Below are 21,804 nucleotides of genomic sequence, written 5' to 3' on the forward strand. Positions count from 1 at the left end.
CGAGGTTGCAGCCAAAATTGGCAAAGAGTATTCATTATATGATTATTGCTATAAAGGATGTGCTGCATATTATAGATGACCCCGCTGTACCTAATCCAAAGGTCCTCATGTTTAAAGAAAAGAAGCCTGAGGTTACTTTTCCACCTTCTTTTGAATTAAATGAGTTATTTGAAAGTGCTTGGGAAACTCCAGACAAGAAACTGCAGATTCCCAAAAGGATTCTTATGGCGTATCCTTTCCCGATCAAGGACAGGATACGGTGGGAATCCTCCCCAAGGGTGGACAAAGCGTTGACACGCCTTTCCAAAAAGGTGGCGCTGCCGTCTCAGGATACCGCAACCCTCAGGGATCCTGCTGATCGCAAGCAGGAGACTACCTTGAAGTCAATTTACACACATACTGGTACATTACTCAGGCCGGCAATAGCGTCGGCTTGGGTTTGTAGCGCTGCAATAGCGTGGACCGATACCTTATCTGCTGATATTGATACGATGGCTAAGGAAACTATTTTGTTGACCCTGGGCCATATTAAGGATGCGGTCCTTTATATGAGAGAGGCTCAGAGGGATGTGGGCATACTGGTTTCCAGAGCGATTTCTGCCAGGCGAGCACTGTGGACCCGACAGTGGACGGGTGATGCCGACTCGAAACGGCATATGGAGGTTTTGCCTTACAAGGGTGAGGAACTGTTTGGGGAAGGCCTCACGGACCTAGTTTCCACGGCTACGCCAGGTAAATCAGCTTTTTTACCTTATGTTTCCTCACAGCCTAAGAAAGCACCACATTATCAGATGTAGTCCTTTCGGTCGCATAAATCCAAGAGAGTTCGGGGATCTTCCTTTCTTGCCAGAGGTAAAGGCAAGGGGAAAAAGCTGCCAGCTACAGCCAGTTCCCAGGAACAGAAGTCGTCCCCGGCTTCTACTAAATCCACCGCATGACGCTGGGGCTCCGCTGGGGAAGTCCGCTCCAGTGGGGGCACGTCTTCGTCTTTTCAGCCAAGTCTGGGTTCACTCTCAGGTGGATCCCTGGGAAATAGACATTGTTTCCCAGGGGTACAAGCTGGAATTTGAAGAGGGTGCCTCCTCGCCGGGTTTTCAAATCGGCACTACCGACTTCTTCCCCAGAGAGGGAGGTAGTTTTGGCAGCAATTCAAAAGTTGTGCCTTCAACAAGTGGTGGTCGAAGTTCCCCTGCTACAGCGGGGGATGGGCTATTACTCAACCCTGTTTGTGGTCCCGAAACCGGACGGTTCGGTCAGACCCATTCTGAATTTAAAATCCTTAAACCTATACTTAAAGAGGTTCAAGATGGAATCGCTCAGAGCGGTCATCGCAAGCCTGGAAGGGGGAGATTATATGGTGTCCCTGGACATAAAGGATGCATACCTTCATGTCCCCATATATCAACCTCATCAGGCAATCCTGAGATATGTTGTGCAGGATTGTCATTACCAATTTCAGTCGTTGCAGTTTGGGCTCTCCACGGCCCCGAGGAGTTTTACCAAATTAATGGCGGAAATGATGGTGCTCCGGTGCAAGCAGGGGGTCACAATTATCCCATACTTGGACGATCTCCTGATAAAAGTGAGATCGAGAGAACAGTTGCTGGACACAGAGACCTCTTAAAGCCAGACAGGGTGTCGGTACATCACTGCACTCGAGTTCTAGGAAAAATGGTGGCGCCTTACAAAGCAATTCCATTCGGCAGGATCCATGCAAGGACTTTTCAGTGGGACCTTCTGGACAAGTGGTCCGGGTCACATCTACAGATTCATCAGATGATCCACCTGTCCCCCAGGGCCAGGGTATCTCTCCTGTGGTGGCTGCAGAGTGCTCACCTTCTAGAGGGTCGCAGGTTCGGCATTCAGGACTGGGTTCTGGTAACGACGGACGCGAGCCTCCGAGGATGGGGAGCAGTCACACAGGGAAGAAACTTCCAAGGTCTTTGGTCAAGCCAGGAGGCTTGTCTACACATCAACGTACTGGAATTAAGGGCCATATACAACGGCCTTCGTCAAGCGGAGACTTTACTTCGAGGTCTACCGGTTCTGATTCAGTCAGACAACATCACAGCAGTGGCTCATGTAAACCGCCAAGGCGGCACAAGGAGCAGAGTGGCAATGGCAGAAGCCTCAAAGATTCTTCGATGGGCGTAGAGTCATGTAAGCGCTCTGAAAGCAGTCTTGATTCCGGGAGTGGACAACTGGGAAGCAGACTTCCTAAGCAGACACGATCTGCATCCAGGAGAGTGGGGACTTCATCAGGAAGTCTTCGCAGAGATTGCAAGTCAGTGGCGACTGCCTCAAATAGACATGATGGCTTCACGCCTCAACAAGAAACTTCCGAGATATTGCGCCAGGTCAAGGGACCCTCAGGCGGTTGCAGTGGACGCACTGGTGACACCGTGGGTGTTTCAGTCGGTCTATGTGTTCCCTCTTCTTCCTCTCATCTCAAAGATACTGAGAATCATAAGATGAAGAGTGATTCAGACAATTCTCATTGTTCCTGATTGGCCTCGAAGGCCCTGGTATCCGGATCTGCAGGAAATGCTCACAGAAGATCCGTGGCCTCTTCCTCTCAGGGAAGACCTGTTACAACAAGGGCCCTGTCTGTTCTAGGACTTACCGCGACTGCGTTTTGCGGCATGGCGGTTGAACGCAGGATCCTAGCGGAGAAGGGCATTCCAGATGAGGTCATTCCTACTCTGATAAAGGCTAGGAAGGAGGTGACATCGAAACATTATCACCGTATCTGGAGGAAGTATGTGTCTTGGTGCGAAGCCAAGACTGCTCCTCCGGTAGAATTCCATCTGGGCCGTTTTCTCCACTTCCTGCAAACTGGAGTGAATTTGGGCCTAAAGTTAGGCTCCATTAAGGTTCAGATTTCGTCCCTATCCATTTTCTTTCAAAAGGAATTGGCTTCTCTTCCAGAAGTCCAGACTTTCGTGAAAGGGGTGCTGCATATCCAGCCTCCTTTTGTGCCTCCAGTGGCACCATGGGACCTTAACGTGGTGTTACGGTTTCTTAACTTCCTTATACGGCCCGCGGGCCGGAGGTTCCCCACCCCTGTTCTAAGCAGACTATTGCTCGCTGGATCTGTAACAAGATTCAGCAGGCTCATTCTATGGCTGGATTGCCGTTACCGAATTCTGTAAAGGCCCATTCCACTAGGAAGGTGGGCTCTTCTTGGGCGGCTGCCCGAGGTGTCTCGGCATTACAACTTTGCCGAGCGTCGACTTGGTCAGGTTCAAACACTTTTTCAAAATTCTACAAGTTTGATACCTTGGCTGAGGAGGACCTCATGTTTGCTCATTCGGTGCTGCAGAGTCATTCGCACTCTCCCGCCCGTTTTGGAGCTTTGGTATAATCCCCATGGTCCTTATGGAGTCCCCAGCATCCTCTAGGACGTAAGAGAAAATAAGATTTAAACCTACCGGTAAATCTTTTTCTCCTAGTCCGTAGAGGATGCTGGGCGCCCGTCCCAGTGCGGACAACATCCTGCAAGACTTGTATATAGTTGTTGCTTACATAAGGGTTATGTTTCAGTTTGGATCAGTCTTGGACTGATACTGTTTTGTTTCATACTGTTGACTGGTTCGTATATCCCATGTTATACGGTGTGAATGGTGTGGCTGGTATGAATCTTGCCCTTTTCAAAATCAATCCTTTCCTCGTACTGTACGTCTCCTCTGGGCACAGTTTCTCTAACTGAGGTCTGGAGGAGGGGCATAGAGGGAGGAGCCAGTGCACACCCATACCTAAAGTTCTTTTTTAGTGCCCATGTCTCCTGTGGAGCACTTCTATTCCCCATGGTCCTTACGGAGTCCCCAGCATCCTCTACGGACTATGAGAAAAAGATTTACCGGTAGGTTTTAAATCTTATTTTTTTTCATGATGCCCCTACGCCAAAAGTTTATATTTGAGAAATTTAGAAGAAATATTAAATTAAGTAAATTGTGTTTATAGTAAATGTCATCCTTAGGTACAACTGTGTGGTGAGGGACAAGATTTGCTTGAGTTTCTCCACATATTTTATGATTGGCAGCCACCAGCACTGGTTTTGCCTATTACACTGACCATAAATAATTTGAATTGTTCCTTGACAACCAACCTAAGGCTCCCCTGCAAGGGTCCCGCGGCACCCCAGGGTGCCACGGCACTCAAGTTTCAGAACCACTGGTATAGTAGGTCGACATGTGAAAAAGGTTGACACCGAAATGATCAACACATGAAAAGGTCAAACATGAGTTTTTTATGTCAATTTATACATTTAAGCACATGAACCCCCAATTAGTGTACCGCGTCTCCTCGCAGCATCGGGCAAGGTGCTTCGCTCAGCACAGCACAGGTTACCGTTCTGAACTGTAGTCCACGTGGATGGTAAATTATGAAAAAGTCCTTAAAAAAAAAAAACCCAAAAAACAAAACCTCATGTCGACTATATGTAGTGTCGACCATTCAAACATGTAAAATTTTGACAATTTCGTCCATATGTATGTCGACAATATGGTTTTGACCTATTGACTGTCAACCTATTATCCGGAACCCGTGTGTATGGCTGCAGAGTGTCTGTGTGCTTGGCTGCAGTAAACTTGTATCAAAACGCCCTGTGATCAGAGCATAGCAGAGCGGTGATAGGTGTATATGACCCCTTAAAAAAACAACAGTGTCAAGCTGGATATTATGTTATTTACGTGTAGATGCTGAAAAGCACAAGATTATATTGACATTTTTGGTGATCCTGTAATAAGAGAGCGTAGTGGTCTCGCTTTTTGGTGATTGTGCAGGCACATGGAGAATTGAAAACAGGCCAGTATAGTTTGGCAGCTCACATAAGCGGAGAGACTCGGTGCATGTTAGAGGAGGGAATCCGTATATGAATCTCTCAAATTGAGAACGTTAAACTACATACTGACTCTGATACAGTTATACCACAGGTTTGGGAGATTCTGCCAAGTTAAGCATATTAGATAGTCGTAGTGGAGAATCTGTTATAGAACATTAATATACTGTACAAGGCAGTGACATGCAGTGAGGTCAGTGGCTGGGAAGGCACTAGCTAGTATCAGAGCCAGATTTATTCAATATTCCATCCTATATACAGTCCATCCCATCTGCAAGCAGCGCAGCAATGGGCAGTCCTGAGATGACTTTACATCCCTCCTCACAGATCACACTGCCTCTACACACAGCCCTCCCTCATCACAGATCACACTGCCTCTACACAGACCCTCCTCATCACAGATCACACTGCCTCTACACAGCCCCCCCTCATCACAGATCACACTGCCTCTACACAGCCCCTCCTCATCACAGATCACACTGCCTCTACACAGCCCCTCCTAATCACAGATCACACTGCCTCTACACACAGCCCCCCTCATCACAGATCACACTGCCTCTACACAGCTCCCCTAATCACAGATCACACTGCCTCTACACACAGCCCCCCTCATCACAGATCACACTGCCTCTATACAAAGCCCTCCCCCCTGATCACAGATCACACTGCCTCTACACACAGCCCCCCCCCCCTCATCACAGATCATACTGCCTCTACACAGCCCCCCCTCATCACAGATCACACTGCCTCTACACAGCCCCTCCTAATCACAGATCACACTGCCTCTACACACAGCCCCCCTCATCACAGATCACACTGCCTCTACACACAGCCCCCCTCATCACAGATCACACTGCCTCTACACAAAGCCCTCCCCCCTCATCACAGATCACACTGCCTCTACACACAGCCCCCCCCCCCCTCATCACAGATCACACTGCCTCTACACAGCCCCCCTAATCACAGATCACACTGCCTCTACACACAGCCCCCCTCATCACAGATCACACTGCCTCTACACAGCCCCCCCCCTCATCACAGATCACACTACCTCTACACAGCCCCTCCCCAGCACAGATCACACTGCCTCTACACACAGCCCCTCGTCATCACAGATCACACGGCCTCTACACAGCCCCTCCTAATCACAGATCACACTGCCTCTACACAGCCCCCCTAATCACAGATCACACTGCCTCTACACACAGCCCCCCCCTCATCACAGATCACACTGCCTCTACACACAGCCCCCCTCATCACAGACCACACTGCCTCTACACAGCCCCCCTAATCACAGATCACACTGCCTCTACACACAGCCCCTCCTCATCACAGATCACACTGCCTCTACACAGCTCCCCTAATCACAGATCACACTGCCTCTACACACAGCCCCCCCTCATCACAGATCACACTGCCTCTACACACAGCCCCCCCTCATCACAGATCACACTGCCTCTACACACAGCCCCCCTCATCACAGATCACACTGCCTCTACACACAGACCCCCTCATCACAGATCACACTGCCTCTACACACAGCCCCCCCTCATCACAGATCACACTGCCTCTACCCACAGCCCCCCCCTCATCACAGATCACACTGCCTCTACACACAGCCCCCTCCTCACAGATCACACTGCCTCTACACAGCCCCCCCCCCCTCATCACAGATCACACTGCCTCTATACAGCCCCCTCCTCACAGATCACACTGCCTCTACACAGCCCCCCCCCCCCCCCTCATCACAGATCACACTGCCTCTACACAGCCCCCTCCTCACAGATCACACTGCCTCCACACAGCGGGATCCGGTCTCTAGGTCGACAATGTCTAGGTCGACTACTATTTGTCGACAGTAAGTAGGTCGACATGGTTTCTAGGTCAACAGGGGCTCTAGGTCGACATGACAAAAGGTCGACATGAGATTTTCACAATCTTTATTTTTTATTTTTTACTTTCATACTTTACCATCCACGTGACTACAATTGGGAACGGTAACCTGTGCCGAGCGCAGTGAGGCACCTTGCCCGAAGCATGGCGAGCGGACACAGTGCACTAATTGGGGTTCCCGATCACCAAAAAAAAAACTCATGTCGACCTAGATGCCATGTCGACCTACTTACTGTCGATCAATAGTGGTCGACCTAAGTCTAGTCTATGTAACATACCACACCCCACACAGCCTCCCTCCTCACAGATCACACAGTCTCCACAGTGTACCACAGGGTAATACATAGCACAGAGGGAGCACAGGGTAATACATAGCATGGGGGCACAGGGTAATACATAGTACAGGTGGTCACATGGTAACGCATGGCACAGTGGGGCAGCACATGGGCCGGGAGCACAGGGTAATACATAGCACAGAGGGAGCACAGGGTAACACATGGCACAGTGGGGCAACACATGGCACAGGGTAATACATAGCACGGGGGGCACAGGGTAATACATAGTACAGGGGTCACAGGGTAATGCATGCATGAGGGGCACAGGGTAACACATGGCACATGGGCCGGGAGCACAGGACAGCACATGGTAATGCATAGCACAGCATGGGACAGGTTAACACACAGCACAGGGGAACAGGGTAAAGGGGGGTACACACTAGGCGATTTTAGCCTAAAAAATAAACGATAACGAGTTTTATGGTAAGAACTTACCTTTGTTAAAACTCTTTCTGCGAGGTACACTGGGTTCCACAAGTCTGGACAATGGGGTGTAGAGTAGGATCTTGATCCGAGGCACCAACAGACTCAAAGCTTTGACTGTTCCCAGAATGCTCAACACCGCCTCCTATATCACCCCGCCTCCCAGCACAGGAGCTCAGTTTTAGTTAACCAGCCCAATGCAGTAGCAGGAAAAGAGACGACAACGGTTAGTAGCCACATACACCACACTCTCACGACAAGAGAAGTGTCAGCGGCTAATGCCATATCAACCCAAAGAAGCTAAGTGGGTGGGCGCCTTGTGGAGCCCAATGTACCTCGCAGAAAGAGTTTTAACAAAGGTAAGTTCTTACCATAAAACTCTTTTTCTGCTGCGGGGTACACTGGGCTCCACAAGTCTGGACAATGGGGATGTCTTAAAGCAGTTCCTTATGGGAGGGGACGCACTGTAGCGGGCACAAGAACCCGGCGTCCAAAGGAAGCATCCTGGGAAGCGGCAGTATCGAAGGCATAGAACCTTATGAACGTGTTCACGGAGGACCACGTAGCCGCCTTGCACAATTGATCAAGGGTCGCACCACGGTGGGCCGCCCAAGAAGGTCCAACAGACCGAGTAGAATGGGCCGTAATGTGAGCAGGAGCTGACAGACCAGCCTTCACATAAGCATGTGCAATCACCATTCTAATCCATCTGGCCAGGGTCTGCTTGTGAGCAGGCCAGCCACGTTTGTGAAATCCAAACAACAAAGAGAGAATCAGATTTTCGAATAGAAGCAGTTCTCTTCACATAGATACGGAGAGCTCGTACCACATCCAAAGACCGCTCTTTGGGAGACAAATCAGGAGAGACAAAGGCTGGAACCACAATCTCCTGATTAAGGTGCAACGAAGAAACCACCTTAGGTAAATATCCGGGACAAGTCCTAAGAACCGCCCGGTCACGGTGAAAAATCAGATATGGGGAACTACAAGACAAGGCACCCAGATCCGACACTCTTCTAGCAGAGGCAATAGCCAGCAAGAACACCACCTCAAGGGAAAGCCACTTAAGGTCAGCTGAACCAAGAGGTTCAAATGGAGGCTCCTGCAACGCCTCCAAAACCACCGACAAGTCCCAAGGAGCCACAGGCGGGAATAGGGAGGTTGGATACGCAACACACCCTGAGTGAAAGTATGAACATCAGGTAAAGTCGCAATTTTTCTCTGAAACCACACCGACAAGGCAGAAATATGAACCTTGAGGGAGGCCAGACGCAGGCCTAAATCTAGGCCCTGCTGCAGAAAAGCCAAAAGTTTGACTGTACTAAACTTGGAAGCGTCATAATTGTTAGATGCGCACCAAACAAAGTATGAATGCCAGACCCTATGGTAAATCCGAGCAGAAGCCGGTTTCCGGGCCCGCAACATAGTTTTAATGACCTCTTCAGAAAAACCCTTAGCCCTCAAGACGGAAGCTTAAAGAGCCACGCCGTCAAAGATAGCCGGGCTAGGTCCTGGTAGACACAAGGGCCCTGAACGAGGAGGTCTGGGCGTTGTGGAAGCAGAAGTGGACGCTCTGACGATAGGCCTTGCAGGTCTGAGAACCAGTGCCGTCTGGGCCACGCCGGAGCTATGAGAAGCAGATTTCCTTTTTCTTGCTTGAACTTCCGAATTACCCTGGGCAGGAGTGACACCGGAGGGACCACGTACGGCAGCCGAAACCTCCACGGCAACGCCAGCGCATCCACAAATGCTGCTTGAGGATCCCTTGTCCTTGCTCCGAAGACCGGAACCTTGTGATTGTGTCGAGACGCCATCAGATCCACATCTGGAAGACCCCACCTTTCCACGAGGAGTTGAAACACTTCTGGATGGAGGCCCCACTCGCCGGCATGCACGTCCTGACGACTGAGAAAGTCCGCTTCCCAATTCAGGACTCCCGGAATGAATATTGCCGAAATGGCCGGTAGATGGCGTTCTGCCGACTGTAGAATCCATGAGGCTTCCTTCATTGCCAAACGGCTTCGAGTGCCGCCTTGATGATTTATGTAAGCCACTGTGGTGGCGTTGTCCGACTGTACTTGAACAGGACGGTTCTGAATTAAATACTGGGCCAGTTTCAACGCATTGAAGACCGCCCGCAACTCCAGAATGTTGATCGAGAGGAGAGATTCCTCCTTGGTCCACCGACCCTGTAAGGAGTGCTGCTCCAGCACCACGCCCCAACCTCTTAGACTGGCATCTGTCGTCAACAGGACCCAGTTGGATATCCATAAGGGACGGCCCTGCACAATTGTTGGTCCTGGAGCCACCAGAGCAGCGACAGACGGACCTCCGGAGTCAAAGATATCATTTGAGACCTGATCCGGTGAGGCAGGCCGTCCCACTTGGCTAGAATCAGCTTCTGGAGGGGGCGAGAATGGAATTGAGCATACTCCACCATGTCGAATGCTGACACCATGAGGCCCAGCACCTGCATCGCCGAATGTATCGACACTTGCGGACGAGAAAGGAAGCAACGAATCCTGTCCTGAAGCTTCAGGACTTTCTCCTGAGACAAGAGCAACCTCTGGTTGTGAGTGTCCAACAGCGCTCCCAGGTGCACCATGCTCTGAGCAGGGACCAGGTAGGATTTCTTCCAGTTGATGAGCCACCCGTGGGCTTGTAGAAACCGGACCGTCATTTCCAGATGACACAGGAGAAGGTCTGAGGAATTTGCCAGGATTAACAAGTCGTCCAGATATGGCAGTATCCTGACCCCTTGACGGCGGAGTACCACCGTCAACACCGCCATAACTTTGGTGAAGACTCGCTGAGCCGTTGTTAAACCAAAAGGTAACGCCCGAAACTGGTAATGGATGTTGCCAATAGCAAACCTCAGGTATTGTTGATGTGACACTGCTATAGGAATATGCATGTATGTCCAAGGAGACCACGTAGTCCCCAGGTTCCAAGGCCAGAACTATAGAACGAAGGGTTTCCATACAGAACTTGGAAATCTTCACAAACCTGTTCAATGCCTTGAGGTTGAGAATGGGCCGGGAGGACCCATTCGGTTTCGGGACTAGAAACAGCGGAGAATAGTACCCCCAGCCCCTCTGAGCAAGAGGCATCTGTACTACGACTCCTGTATCCAGGAGGGTCTGTACCACCGAGTGTAGAGTTTTTGCCTTTGTCCGGTCCAAAGGGACGTCTGGCAAAATCGATGAGGGGGTCGGTTTTTGAAGGCAATGGCGTAACCTCGAGTGACGACTTCCCGTACCCAGGCATCTGAAGTGGTCTTCAACCATTCCTGGGTATACCCTAGAAGCCGGCCCCCCACCCTGGGATCCCCCAGAGGGAGGCCCGCCCGTCATGCGGCAGGCTTATCGGTCTTGGCAGCTGGCTGACGGGCAGCCCAGGCTCATTTGGGCTTCGGCTTACCAGGTTTGGAAGTGCGGGCCTGCTTATGGTACACCTGACCTTTTGCTTTACCTGAAGGACGAAAGGGGGTACCTTTAGCCTTCGACACAGAAGGATCGGTATTAGGTAGACAGGCAGTTTTGGCAGTAGCGAAGTCAGCCACTATCTTATTTAAGTCCTCCCCAAACAGAATATCTCCCTTGAAAGGGAGTACCTCCAGGGTTTTTCTAGAGTCCAGATCCACAGACCAGGAGCTCAGCCACAATATCCGGCGAGCCAGGACTGACATAGTAGAGGCCTTGGCTGCCAGGATACCGGCATCAGAAGCCGCCTCTTTAATATATCGAGAAGCTGTGACAATATATGACAAACATTGTCTAGCATGGTCAGAGGAGATTTCAGCTTCTAACTCCAAGGCCCATGCTTCAATAGCCTCTGCAGCCCATGAAGCTGCAATAGTAGGCCTTTGTGCAGCACCCGTGAGGGTGTAAATCGCTTTTAGACAACCCTCCACACGTTTATCCGTAGGCTCTTTCAGAGACGTGACGGTAGTGACAGGTAGAGCTGAGGAAACCACCATCCTAGCCACATGCGAGTCCACTGGAGGAGGTGTTTCCCAATTCTTAGACAGCTCTGGCGCGAGGGGATAGCGAGCCAGCATCTTTTTTTGAGGCACAAACTTCGTACCCGGGTTTTCCCAGGGTTCCTGACGTATATCCACTAGGTGATCAGAGTGAGGTAAAACCTGTTTAACCACCTTCTGACGCTTGAACCTATCTGGTTTCTTAGGCGGCTCTGATGGCTCGGGATCATCCGTAATCTGCAGAATTAACTTAATAGCCTCCAAAAGGTCAGGAACATCCACATGTGAACTACCCTCCCCATCAGCCGTATCTGAGTCAGAACCTGTGGGGTCAGTGTAAGTGCCGTCCTCATCAGACGAGGTGTCAGTGACAGCAGTGGATTGTGAGGAGACGAGCGCTCGCTTAGAGGACCTCTTGGACTTAGGCGAGCGTTGGTCAGACTTTTTAGTAGTCAAGCACTGGTTCAACTTCTTTAATTGAGCAGATAAATCGTCCGCCCACGGCAGGTTAGCTGCAGGGCCCACATACGGTTGTACCGGCATTGGGGGTCTCATAGGGGGTGTTAGTTTATGAACTAGCGTATGCAGAAGCGTGGAAAAAGCGGCTCACGGTGGGTCAGTATGTGCCTCCGTTGCCACAGTCCCACTGGGGGGGCAAGGAGCCCCCAGAACCAGAGCCCACAGCTGCTATATTCTCCTCATATGTGCCTGTGGCTTCAGCAACACCAGCAGTGTGTTCCGCCCCAGAACCGTTACCCTCAGAAGCAGACATGATATAACTTGCAGTATGAGGTAACACAGTACAATTATCAGCAGGACTATATCCCAAACCCCTGCGCAGTGTAGTCAGCACTAGCAGAGATAAAGGAGAGATATGGTGACCAAATCACAGAGAAAAATACGTAATACAGTATGTCTTTGTGAAAATCCTATATTAGGTAACACCTGACGCACCAAGCCCCCTCAGGTTATAGAATATAGGGATAGCAAGTTGAGTGAAAGACACGAGATGGACAACACTCAGCTATCAAATGCACACACAGAAGGTCACAGTGTGTACAATGCAGAGGTTATTACAGACAATAATACTGCACTGGACTAGCTTGCACATCTATATAACAGTAGATATAACAGTACACAGTAAGAACTGGATGTATATCACAGGGTAATTGTACTGTAAAACCCTGACTAAATGCACTCTTTCTTAACTATCACTGTCTAAAAAGGCAGGTAGAATGGGGCGTGGCCACAGCGGCAAGGGACTAGGCAGCAGGATTGAGGAGCTCCCTGGATATTAATCCTGAGCAAATCCTGGGGCTCTCTCTGTGGCTTTCCCTTGGCTCCTCTCCTGTTTAGCGGCACTGGGGAGGCGGCGGTCATCGTTGGAGAACCCGTGCGAGCGCTCCCGGCTCGCGGCAGCGGCCGCCCGGACTTCGGGCCTAGGCCGCAAACAAGTCCCCAGCCTCAATTTACGGAGCTCCGCCGTGCGCGCGATCACGCACCCGCGGCGGCCACAGCAGCCAGCGGCACCAGAGGAGAGCGGCACCCCACTCCTGCACTCCCAGGGTTCCACACTGGCACAATCCTGCTCCCCTGAAGGCTGATACAGTGAGTGAAGAAGGGAGAGTCAGTGTGCTGGGTGGCCATTTTGTCTACAGCTCCCTGTGTCCCTCCTCACTGCATGGTGCAGTGTATATGAAGATTGAACTGGGCTGGATGAACTGTGCTGGTCCCTGCTGTCCTGCCTTCTGCTGCTGGAATATCATACACTAGATATATATATGCCACTGGATCCTCTGGTCCCCCCTTCCCCCTTCAGTATTACAGCTGGATGTCCTGGTCCCTGGTGTGCTGTTGATATTGCATTCACCACCCACTGTTATACTTCTTGACACTGAATATTGGGACTTTGAGTATTGCTGGACCTTGATACGATGGTGAGGGGCGGCCAGAGTGCGGCCACGGCTAAATTGGAGAGGTTTGCTCGACAGCCTGCAACCCAGCCGACGCAGTCATCTCCTAAGCCCTCCCCTTCTGCCAGAATGGATCCCCCGGCCGGGGCCGACTCAGGGGTGAATGTACAGCCATCTGCTCCTTCCATCCAGCAGGTCCTGGAGGCCATAGCGGCCAGCGAGCAACGCCTGTCGGACAAAATGGAGAAGGTGCAGTGCGATTTATCATTGCTGCGACAGGACGTCCAGCGAGTCCGGGAGAGGGTGGGCGAAACTGAGACGCGGGTCTCTAATCTGGAGGACCTCAGCGGCCCTATGCAACGATCTGTGTCTGCAGTTACACAACAAGTCTCGACACTGCAAACTAAACTCCTGGATATGGAGGGCAGACTCCGCAGAAATAATGTGAGATTCGTGGGTCTACCTGAAAAGGAGTAGGGGGCACACCCTGAAGATTTCCTGGAGTCCTGGCTAAAAGAGGCATACGGCGCTGAATCCTTTACCTCCCAGTTTGCAGTGGAGCGGGCTCACCGAGTGCCCTTCTGGCCTTTGCCCCCAGGCGCCCCGCCACAAACTTTTATTGCAAAATTCCTGCACTATAAGGATCGGGACTCTGTCTTGCGCCTGGGACGCGTGAAGGGCCCCCTGCTCCGGAACGGAATCCGGGTGTCGGCATTTCTTTCTCTCTACTTTGCAGCGGACGTTCAAAAAGACCGGGCCCAGTTTCTTCCCATTAAGCGACGTCTTCGTGACCTGAATCTACCCTACTCGATGCTGTTCCCCTCCAGGTTGCGTGTGGTGGCAGATGGGGAGACCAAGTTCTTCAGCTCGCCAAGGGAGACGGCTTCCTGGTTGGACAGATATGCTCCAGGGGTCCGCCAGCTGGCTCCAGACTGACACCAGGTCGCCCTCCTCCATGGGCCTACAATCCGCAAGTATAAGTCCGGGGAGCTTCCTCTTGTTTAGTGGTTCTGGACTTTGCTGAAAAGTGATATAGACGTATAAGGGTTTTTGTGTTGGGGTTGTTTTTGATCTGTACGCCTAGTACAGTGTTACCGTAGGCTTTGGGATCTCCAGGGCTAGAGTTCTGTTAGGGATATGTGTATGCCACAGTTCGGGGAGGTATACGGGGTGGGGGGTTGTTCGGGGGCCGCTGTTGGCTTCTCATCAGTTTTTTTGTTCTGTTTTTTTAGATTTCTGGTGTCTATATATTTGTCAATCAGACAGTGTGGTGAGGTTGTACTGTTTTATGGGGTTCGGCTCGGGGACCGGGGCCTGCGGACGATATGATTGCGAGAGTGGAGCACCGTACGGGCGGGCAGTTGCCCGGAAGGCATTGATGATGGTATTTCCTTTTTGCCTTCTGGTATCTAGGAGTGCTGTGTCCCTGTTGGTACATTGGCTGACATGTCTCCCTTAAAATTCTTGGCGTGGAATGTCCGGGGCATTAACAACAAAGTAAAGCGATACTTAGTATTTAAAATGATCAAGAAATATGGCCCGGACATTATTTGTCTGAGTGAAACCCATTTGGAGGGTACTAGGCTGTTGTCGCTCCGCAGGCCTTGGGTGGGTTGGGCGTATCATTTCTCGCACTCCTCCCATTCCCAAGGGGTGTCGGTAATGATAAAGAGGACTGTACAGTTTGAGTTGATCAAGGTAAATACAGATCCATATGGTAGATACGTGTTTCTAGAATGTAAATTGTATTACCGTAATTTTTTCCTATTGTCTGTGTATGTTCCTCCCCCGTTTTCGTATGATGTCCTGCAGAAGGCCGCCTCATTTGTTGCTTCCTCCCCCCACAATCCTGTCATCTGTCTGGGGGACTTCAACAATGTGTTGGATGTCTCTTTGGACAGATGGAGGACTCCTCGGGATCCAGGGGCGGTGGGCGACCCGAATTCATCTAGATCTAGGTTTGCAGATTTTCTAGATAGTATGCAGTGGGTGGATGTCTGGAGGACTCGGTATCCTACGCTTCGGCAATACTCCTGCTTCTCTAGTACGCACGGCTCGTTTTCCAGAATCGACCTGGCCCTGGTCTCACCTGAGCTTTTGCCTGGTGTAGCGGATGTTCATTACTAGGCACGGGGGGTGTCTGACCACTCACCCCTGATGCTCTCGCTGGATGGGGACTGCCAGAGGGGACAGTCGTATTGGAGGTTGCATCGTCTTGGTTGGCCCAGCTGGGCGACTGCCCGGATTTAGCGTCCATGTGGGAGGGTATTTTTGCGGATAATGTGGGCACGGCCCTGGTTGTTTGGGATGCATTCAAGGCTTATTTACGTGGTACATTGATTGGCAAAATTGCTGCCTGCAAGATAGCTCGTAGGGCGACGGAGAGACAGCTTGAGTCTGAGTGTAGCGACCTGGAGACACGCTATCTGACCGAGGGTACCCCTGCGCTAAAGGCCCGTTGGCTGATGGCTCAGGAGGCCTGGCTGGCTCACCTTTCAGACAAAAATGCACGCTCCCTCTTGTTTAGGGCCACTAATATATATATATGCAGGCGGACAGACCAGGTAGTTTGCTGGCACATTTGGTGCATTATGACCGACCTGGGACTACGATAGCGCAGCTGCTTGGCCCTGACGGCTCCACGGTAGATAACACCCCTGACATTGCACGGATGTTCCTCCTTTACTTTAGGGAGGTTTATGATAGTCAGCTGACATGCTCCATGGAGGACTTAGACCTGTACCTGACAAATATACCCCTTTCTAAACTTTCCCCTGAGGCTAGGGATGCTTTAGACGTGCCTTTGACTCTGGAGGAGGTGACGGCGGCGTTGGAGGTGTCTCCTAGTGGTAAATCCCCGGGTAGTGACGGTATTCCCACGGAACTGTATAAACACTCCCGCCCCCCCGGAAGAACAGGCAAGTCTCCCGATTGCAGGGGTTCCCCACTGCTCGGCCGCCCACTTAGCGAGTAAAGTGGGCGGTCCGGCCAGGCGATGACGCGATTCTTGTTGAATCGCGTCATCATAGCCACGCCCCCTGCTGTATAATGCCGGTAATAGCGGCATTACACAGCGGGGGTCGTGGCTTACGTGACGCGATCCCGCAGCCACACCCCGTTCCGCCTCCGTCACGCCTCTGGCCCGCCCCCCTCTGCACGCCTCATCACTGCCCGCCCCCCTGCTGAGTCGAGCTGGCTGCTCTCTCCCTGAGAGAGCAGCCAGAAAGTCGGCAACTATGGCTCATTGGCTGGTACATCACCTCCATGCACTTTATCTCCATCCAAGGCTTAGTAAATAAACCCCCTGATCATTGCCTCTCCCTGGCTTCTTCCTGCAGAAGATATAAAAATTAGTAGAAGTGCGTGCATTATTCTATTAATTTTTTATAGTCAAAACGTTTTTCAGTCTCTGTTATAGTCACTGCCTCCTCTGACTGCACGTCCCTGGTACAAGGAGCATCTCTGATTTGGATGGATGCAGGCAAGACAATCACGTGATAGACTTGAGTTACCTGGCACTGCCTTAGATTGAAAGAAATGATGATTATTAGTCTGTATATTTATATATTTGATAAGACAGTAAATGTAAACGCTTGTTTATACAAATATACTGCAACATTTTGTAATTACAGTATCCAAGATAAGTACAGGCTTATCTGTCTACACTGTTAGGTACACTACATACTGTAGCAGTGACAGGACAGCTCAAATCTAGAGCATTATAAATAAATCACAAGCTCTTATGACAGCCTGTGTAAGATAAGATCACAGGAGATGTGAAATCCTGTCCTTGTATTACTCATAAATGCTCTAAAATGTCATACAGTAAAATACTAATACGGTTGGGAGGGGGGGGTTGCCTATTTTGTCAGTCCCGGGCCCAACAATTTCTGATGGCAGCCTTGATAGTGGATGATCAATTTACAAACTTGGTGGATAGTTACTAGGTGGAACTGTGAGTTTAATTACAAACGTTTTATTAAGTGCTGTAACACTTGCACAGAAATGTAAATACTCAGAGAAAATAATTTTTAACTGTGCAGAATGATATGAAATAATAAATAGTATATTTTATAAAATTAATGGTTTCAAGACTAAGGGGAGTATTACTAAGCCTTGGAGAGAGAGAAAGTGTACTGAGATAAAGTACCAACCAGTTCCTTACTGTCATTGGCTGGTACTTTATCTCTCTCCAATGCTTAGTAAGCAGACCCCTAAGATTTAACTGTTCACATTATAGTGTTTGGTTCAAGTTCAGAACATGGAACCCCCTGGACTAGCATAACATTAACTGCTTTAGAACATCATTAAACTTGTTCAGAATAGTAAAACGTGTACCCTCGTGGGATCACTTCACTCGCCACAGGTTGATGTCCATGTGCAGTGTCAGACTTGGGCATGAAGGGCCCACCGGGGGAATGCAGTTATAGGGGACCATACATAGGGGTGTGGCCAGCCTACAAAGGGGGTGTGGCCAGCCTCCACAGAGGCTTGAAATACACAATAGTTCAGTGTAGTGTAATGTAACATATACTGTATATCATGTATGATACAAGTGCACAGTCTGGAACCTGATCCCTAGAGTAAGGAGTGGGTCCTCAGGCAGTGGGGCCTAACGGTGGTTTCCCTGGTATCCCTGTGGGCCAGTTCGACCCTGCCCATGTGGATAGTAGTAGTAGCGTTTTGAAGCAGTTTAGTTATACTAGCCCGGGGAAGGGGGGGGGAATGGGGCGGAGATGTTCTGAACTTGAGTTAAGTGTTGTGTTTCCATTGGAATTACCAAATTGGTCTATTTACTAAGACTTGGACGGAGGTAAAGTGGATGGAGATAAAGTACCAGCCAATCAGCTCCTAACTGATATTTTTCAAAAAATAATACGCAAGTGCTGAGTGGTAAACAGTGAATTGAGTCAGGACAAACAAACATTTAAAATGATAAAAAACAATATGTTTAAACTCTTTTTTGATTTTTATGTGTTAGTATGGGATTATGGTTTCACAAGGCACAGCTGTGGAAGCGTTGGTGATATAGTGTATCACGCTATCGCTATTTTACCCTAGCCAGCGGTGTCCCTTCTCCAGTCCGTGCCGGGCACTGTGTTAAGCGGCAATTGCAAGACACGGCTCTGATGTGTACTATTTTTACCCATATACAATCCTTTACCACATAATCACATTAAGTAAACAGTATGAATGAGTCAGAAATAACAAACCATAATTGGGATATTTTTATTGAATGAAATATAGAAGAAGGAAAGAACATGTGATTCCCGCTTTTTAACTGATTTCTGACCAGCATTTCCAGACATCAATAAAGTTTTTTAGACTATTTAAATGGACATTGGGAAACGGTACCCTCATCCTCGATAAAGCACCTGCAGTGGTGCGAAATGCGTTGGAAAGGTGAAGGCTACAACAAAATATTGTGATCCCAGCGCCCGGAGTTCACCAGCCAAATCCCGTACAGCCGGTGACGTCATCGCTCAGCGTATTGCACTCAACACAGCGCCCGGCACGGACTAGAGACGGAGAAGGAACACCGCTGGCTAGGGTAAGATAGGGATAGCGTGATACACTATATCACCAATGCTTCTACAGTTGTGCCTTGTGAAACCATAATCCCATACCAACACAAAAAAATAAATAAAAGAGCTTAAACATATTATTGTTTTTTTATCTTTTTAAATGTTTGTTTGTCCTGACTCAATTCATTGTTTACCACTCAGCGCTTGCATATTACATTTAAAGATCTAGATTTTATCTAAGCAAGCTGCTTTTACAAACACAGCGCTAGATGGAAACTATATTTTTATGACATTTTTCAAACCCAGCCTGTGGCATGGCAGTTAGGAGCCGATTGGCTGGGACTTTATCTCCGTCGACTTTATCTCCATCCAAGGCTTAGTAAATAGAACCCTAAATGATCAGTGGCATGTGCAAGATGTAATGAAGAAAAATATAGCATATCAATATCTTTTTGTACTTAAATTTTGTTCTTATGACTAAGGGAAAATTAGGTAAATAGTCTTAAAAACACTTTTTGCAGTCTCACATTTATATGAAATGTGTCACAGGATCTATTTATGTAACCCAGCCTGTATCTCATGTGAATACAGATGTGTCCTCATACATCTGGCTTCAATACACCATGCAGCATAAAATGCATGACACGAGTGAGCTGCCAGGTCCTGTGCAACTCTGCTAGCGTTGGATGTCTTTGTTGCTGAAAATGCGTCTTAGTCGAAACAATGCAACTAGGATGCACCACGTTATTGTGCGAATTATTTAACCCCTTCAGAGGTATGCCCGTAAAATTTCCAGGGCCAGCTGCACTGTGCAGACTGGCAACCCCGGAAATTTTCCAGGCATGCCACTGCTTTCCCTCCCTCCTCCTTACACTCTGCTCGGCCGACCCGCTGGCTGACGGATCGCGTTGTGACTTCATGACTTGATTGCATCATTCCGCAAAACTCCGCCAGCCGAGCGGAGTACAAGGGAGGATGGGGGGAGAGGAGAGGATGTCAGTGCTGGCGGGCTAGTGCCCGCCAGCAAGTGCTGCCCGGAGAATGGCCATCGGTGGGTTATCCATCGATTGTCACCATCAATGGATAACCTTGATGGTGTAAAACCATCTGGAATGGATCCATAAATGGTTTTACCCATCGATGGTCATCCCTGATTTACAGTACACATGGAGACGGACCATGGGGGTGTGGCTTATTGGGCGTCAGGGGGCGGAGCTAAGTCTTGTGCCCTGACACTATTAGAAAAAAACAAAAAAATAAATTTGGTAGCACTGAACCATCGATGGCAGGAAACCATCTGGTTCTCCCCCGTTGATGGTAAAAGTATTCGACATCGGTCATAGACCATTGATGATTTTGAATCATCGATGGTCGATGGCCATCCCTAGCTACCCCTAGGCAACGAGCATTCCCTGTGGCAACGAGCGTGGATCCCAGAGTGTAAACCCCCTGGCAAAAAGCATGACAGCGCATGAAACCCCTGGCAACGTGCATTAAACCCCTGGCAACACGCATGTAAAAAAAAATGAAAACCTGCCCTGGGAGGTGCGACCAAATTCCAAACACCCGCCACTGAAGGGGTTAATATGCAACACTTGTATTTTGTGTGTGACTGAATCTGTATTCGAAGCACAATGGAGCTTGTATTGGGGAAAAGCTGCTGCTGCTACATTGTAGCTCTTCATATACAGATTCAGAAACGTAGTTGAACATGACTTCAGTTCTTCTGTTGAATAATCATTTAAAATTGCAGTCAGAAAATGTAGATATTCTCATATATAACAGATTTCACACACTTTTTGAAAAATTCACACAAAAAGTTAGTGCATATATACTCTGGTACATATTTTCTGTGAAAATATTTTTGTGTGAGACTGCTGTTTTTTCTGCCCCTCCAATATTTCCTACCCCTCCATCTACTTTTCCACAGCTAGTGACAGCTAGCTTATACAGTAGGTACTTGTAACGTGTCTTGTCAGATATCAAATGAGTTAGGACAGTCTGCTGATACATCCTAACCATGTCACATTGTGACTAGGAGACATTTTTTGTCAAAAGAATGCCCAATGCTAGCAGAGTCTCACAGGACCTGGCATGCAGAGAAGGGATATTTGGCGCGACTGCAGCAATGATGTATGAGGATGTATCTGTATAAATAATTTATTGTTGTTACATTATGCGCTAATCTCCAGTGTCTGGCAGACATGAATATGCTTTGCAGGGGAGAAGACTGCACTCTGAGAATTTGTCTGAGGGAATAATCCATGACACATTGGCCTCATTACATCACACGCCGGCTGTATCTCTCTTCCAGGTGTTGGGATGGATTCGCAATGGGGAGTCCATGTTGAACGCCAGTCTCGTTAACGCCAGTTCACTGTCAGAGGCTGAGCAGCTCCAGAGAGAACACGAGCAGTTCCAGATGGCCATTGAGGTGACTGTACGGGGGTTAATTGCTGTTGACTGGGCAGGAAGAAACAGTATTACTACACTAGGTCACTTTCATTGAGTTTTAAGTACCTTTGATTTTTATTCTCTTCTTTTGACTGCAGACACTTACAGTCGTTAATATTTCTAAATACAGTTCTCCATCCTAGCAATAGAAAGAGTTTAGCAATCACTAATAATACTGCCAGCGCTTCCGTAATGTTGTAAATGTTGTGTGAAGTGGGGACAAGTTCAGCATCTCTCAATTTTTTATTATCCCAGAGTCACCTAGAGGTATATTTAATAAAGTGTGGGTTTATGGAAGTCCAGATGTTGCCCATAACAACAAGTCAGATTCCTGCTAGTATCTTCTAGAAGGTGCTAAATAAATAGTAAGTAGAAGCTGATTGGTTGCTATGAGCATCATCTCCACTTCTATAAACCCGCCCTTTTTAGTAAATATAAC

At 49.1% G+C, this 21,804-nt stretch overlaps 1 protein-coding gene across 6 annotated transcripts in view; it reads left to right on the plus strand.

Annotated features, from left to right (window-relative positions):
• Positions 1–21,804, plus strand: part of KALRN (kalirin RhoGEF kinase) — a 1,402,249-nt gene that overhangs the window by 963,179 nt on the left and 417,266 nt on the right. For all 6 annotated transcript variants that reach the window (XM_063934074.1, XM_063934073.1, XM_063934072.1 and 3 more), the window contains one exon: positions 21,226–21,345. In XM_063934074.1, coding sequence (XP_063790144.1) covers positions 21,226–21,345 — 120 coding nt within the window. The remainder of the gene's footprint in view (positions 1–21,225; positions 21,346–21,804) is intronic.

Source organism: Pseudophryne corroboree, chromosome 7 (assembly GCF_028390025.1).
Source record: "Pseudophryne corroboree isolate aPseCor3 chromosome 7, aPseCor3.hap2, whole genome shotgun sequence".
In the NCBI taxonomy this organism is placed as follows: domain Eukaryota; kingdom Metazoa; phylum Chordata; class Amphibia; order Anura; family Myobatrachidae; genus Pseudophryne; species Pseudophryne corroboree.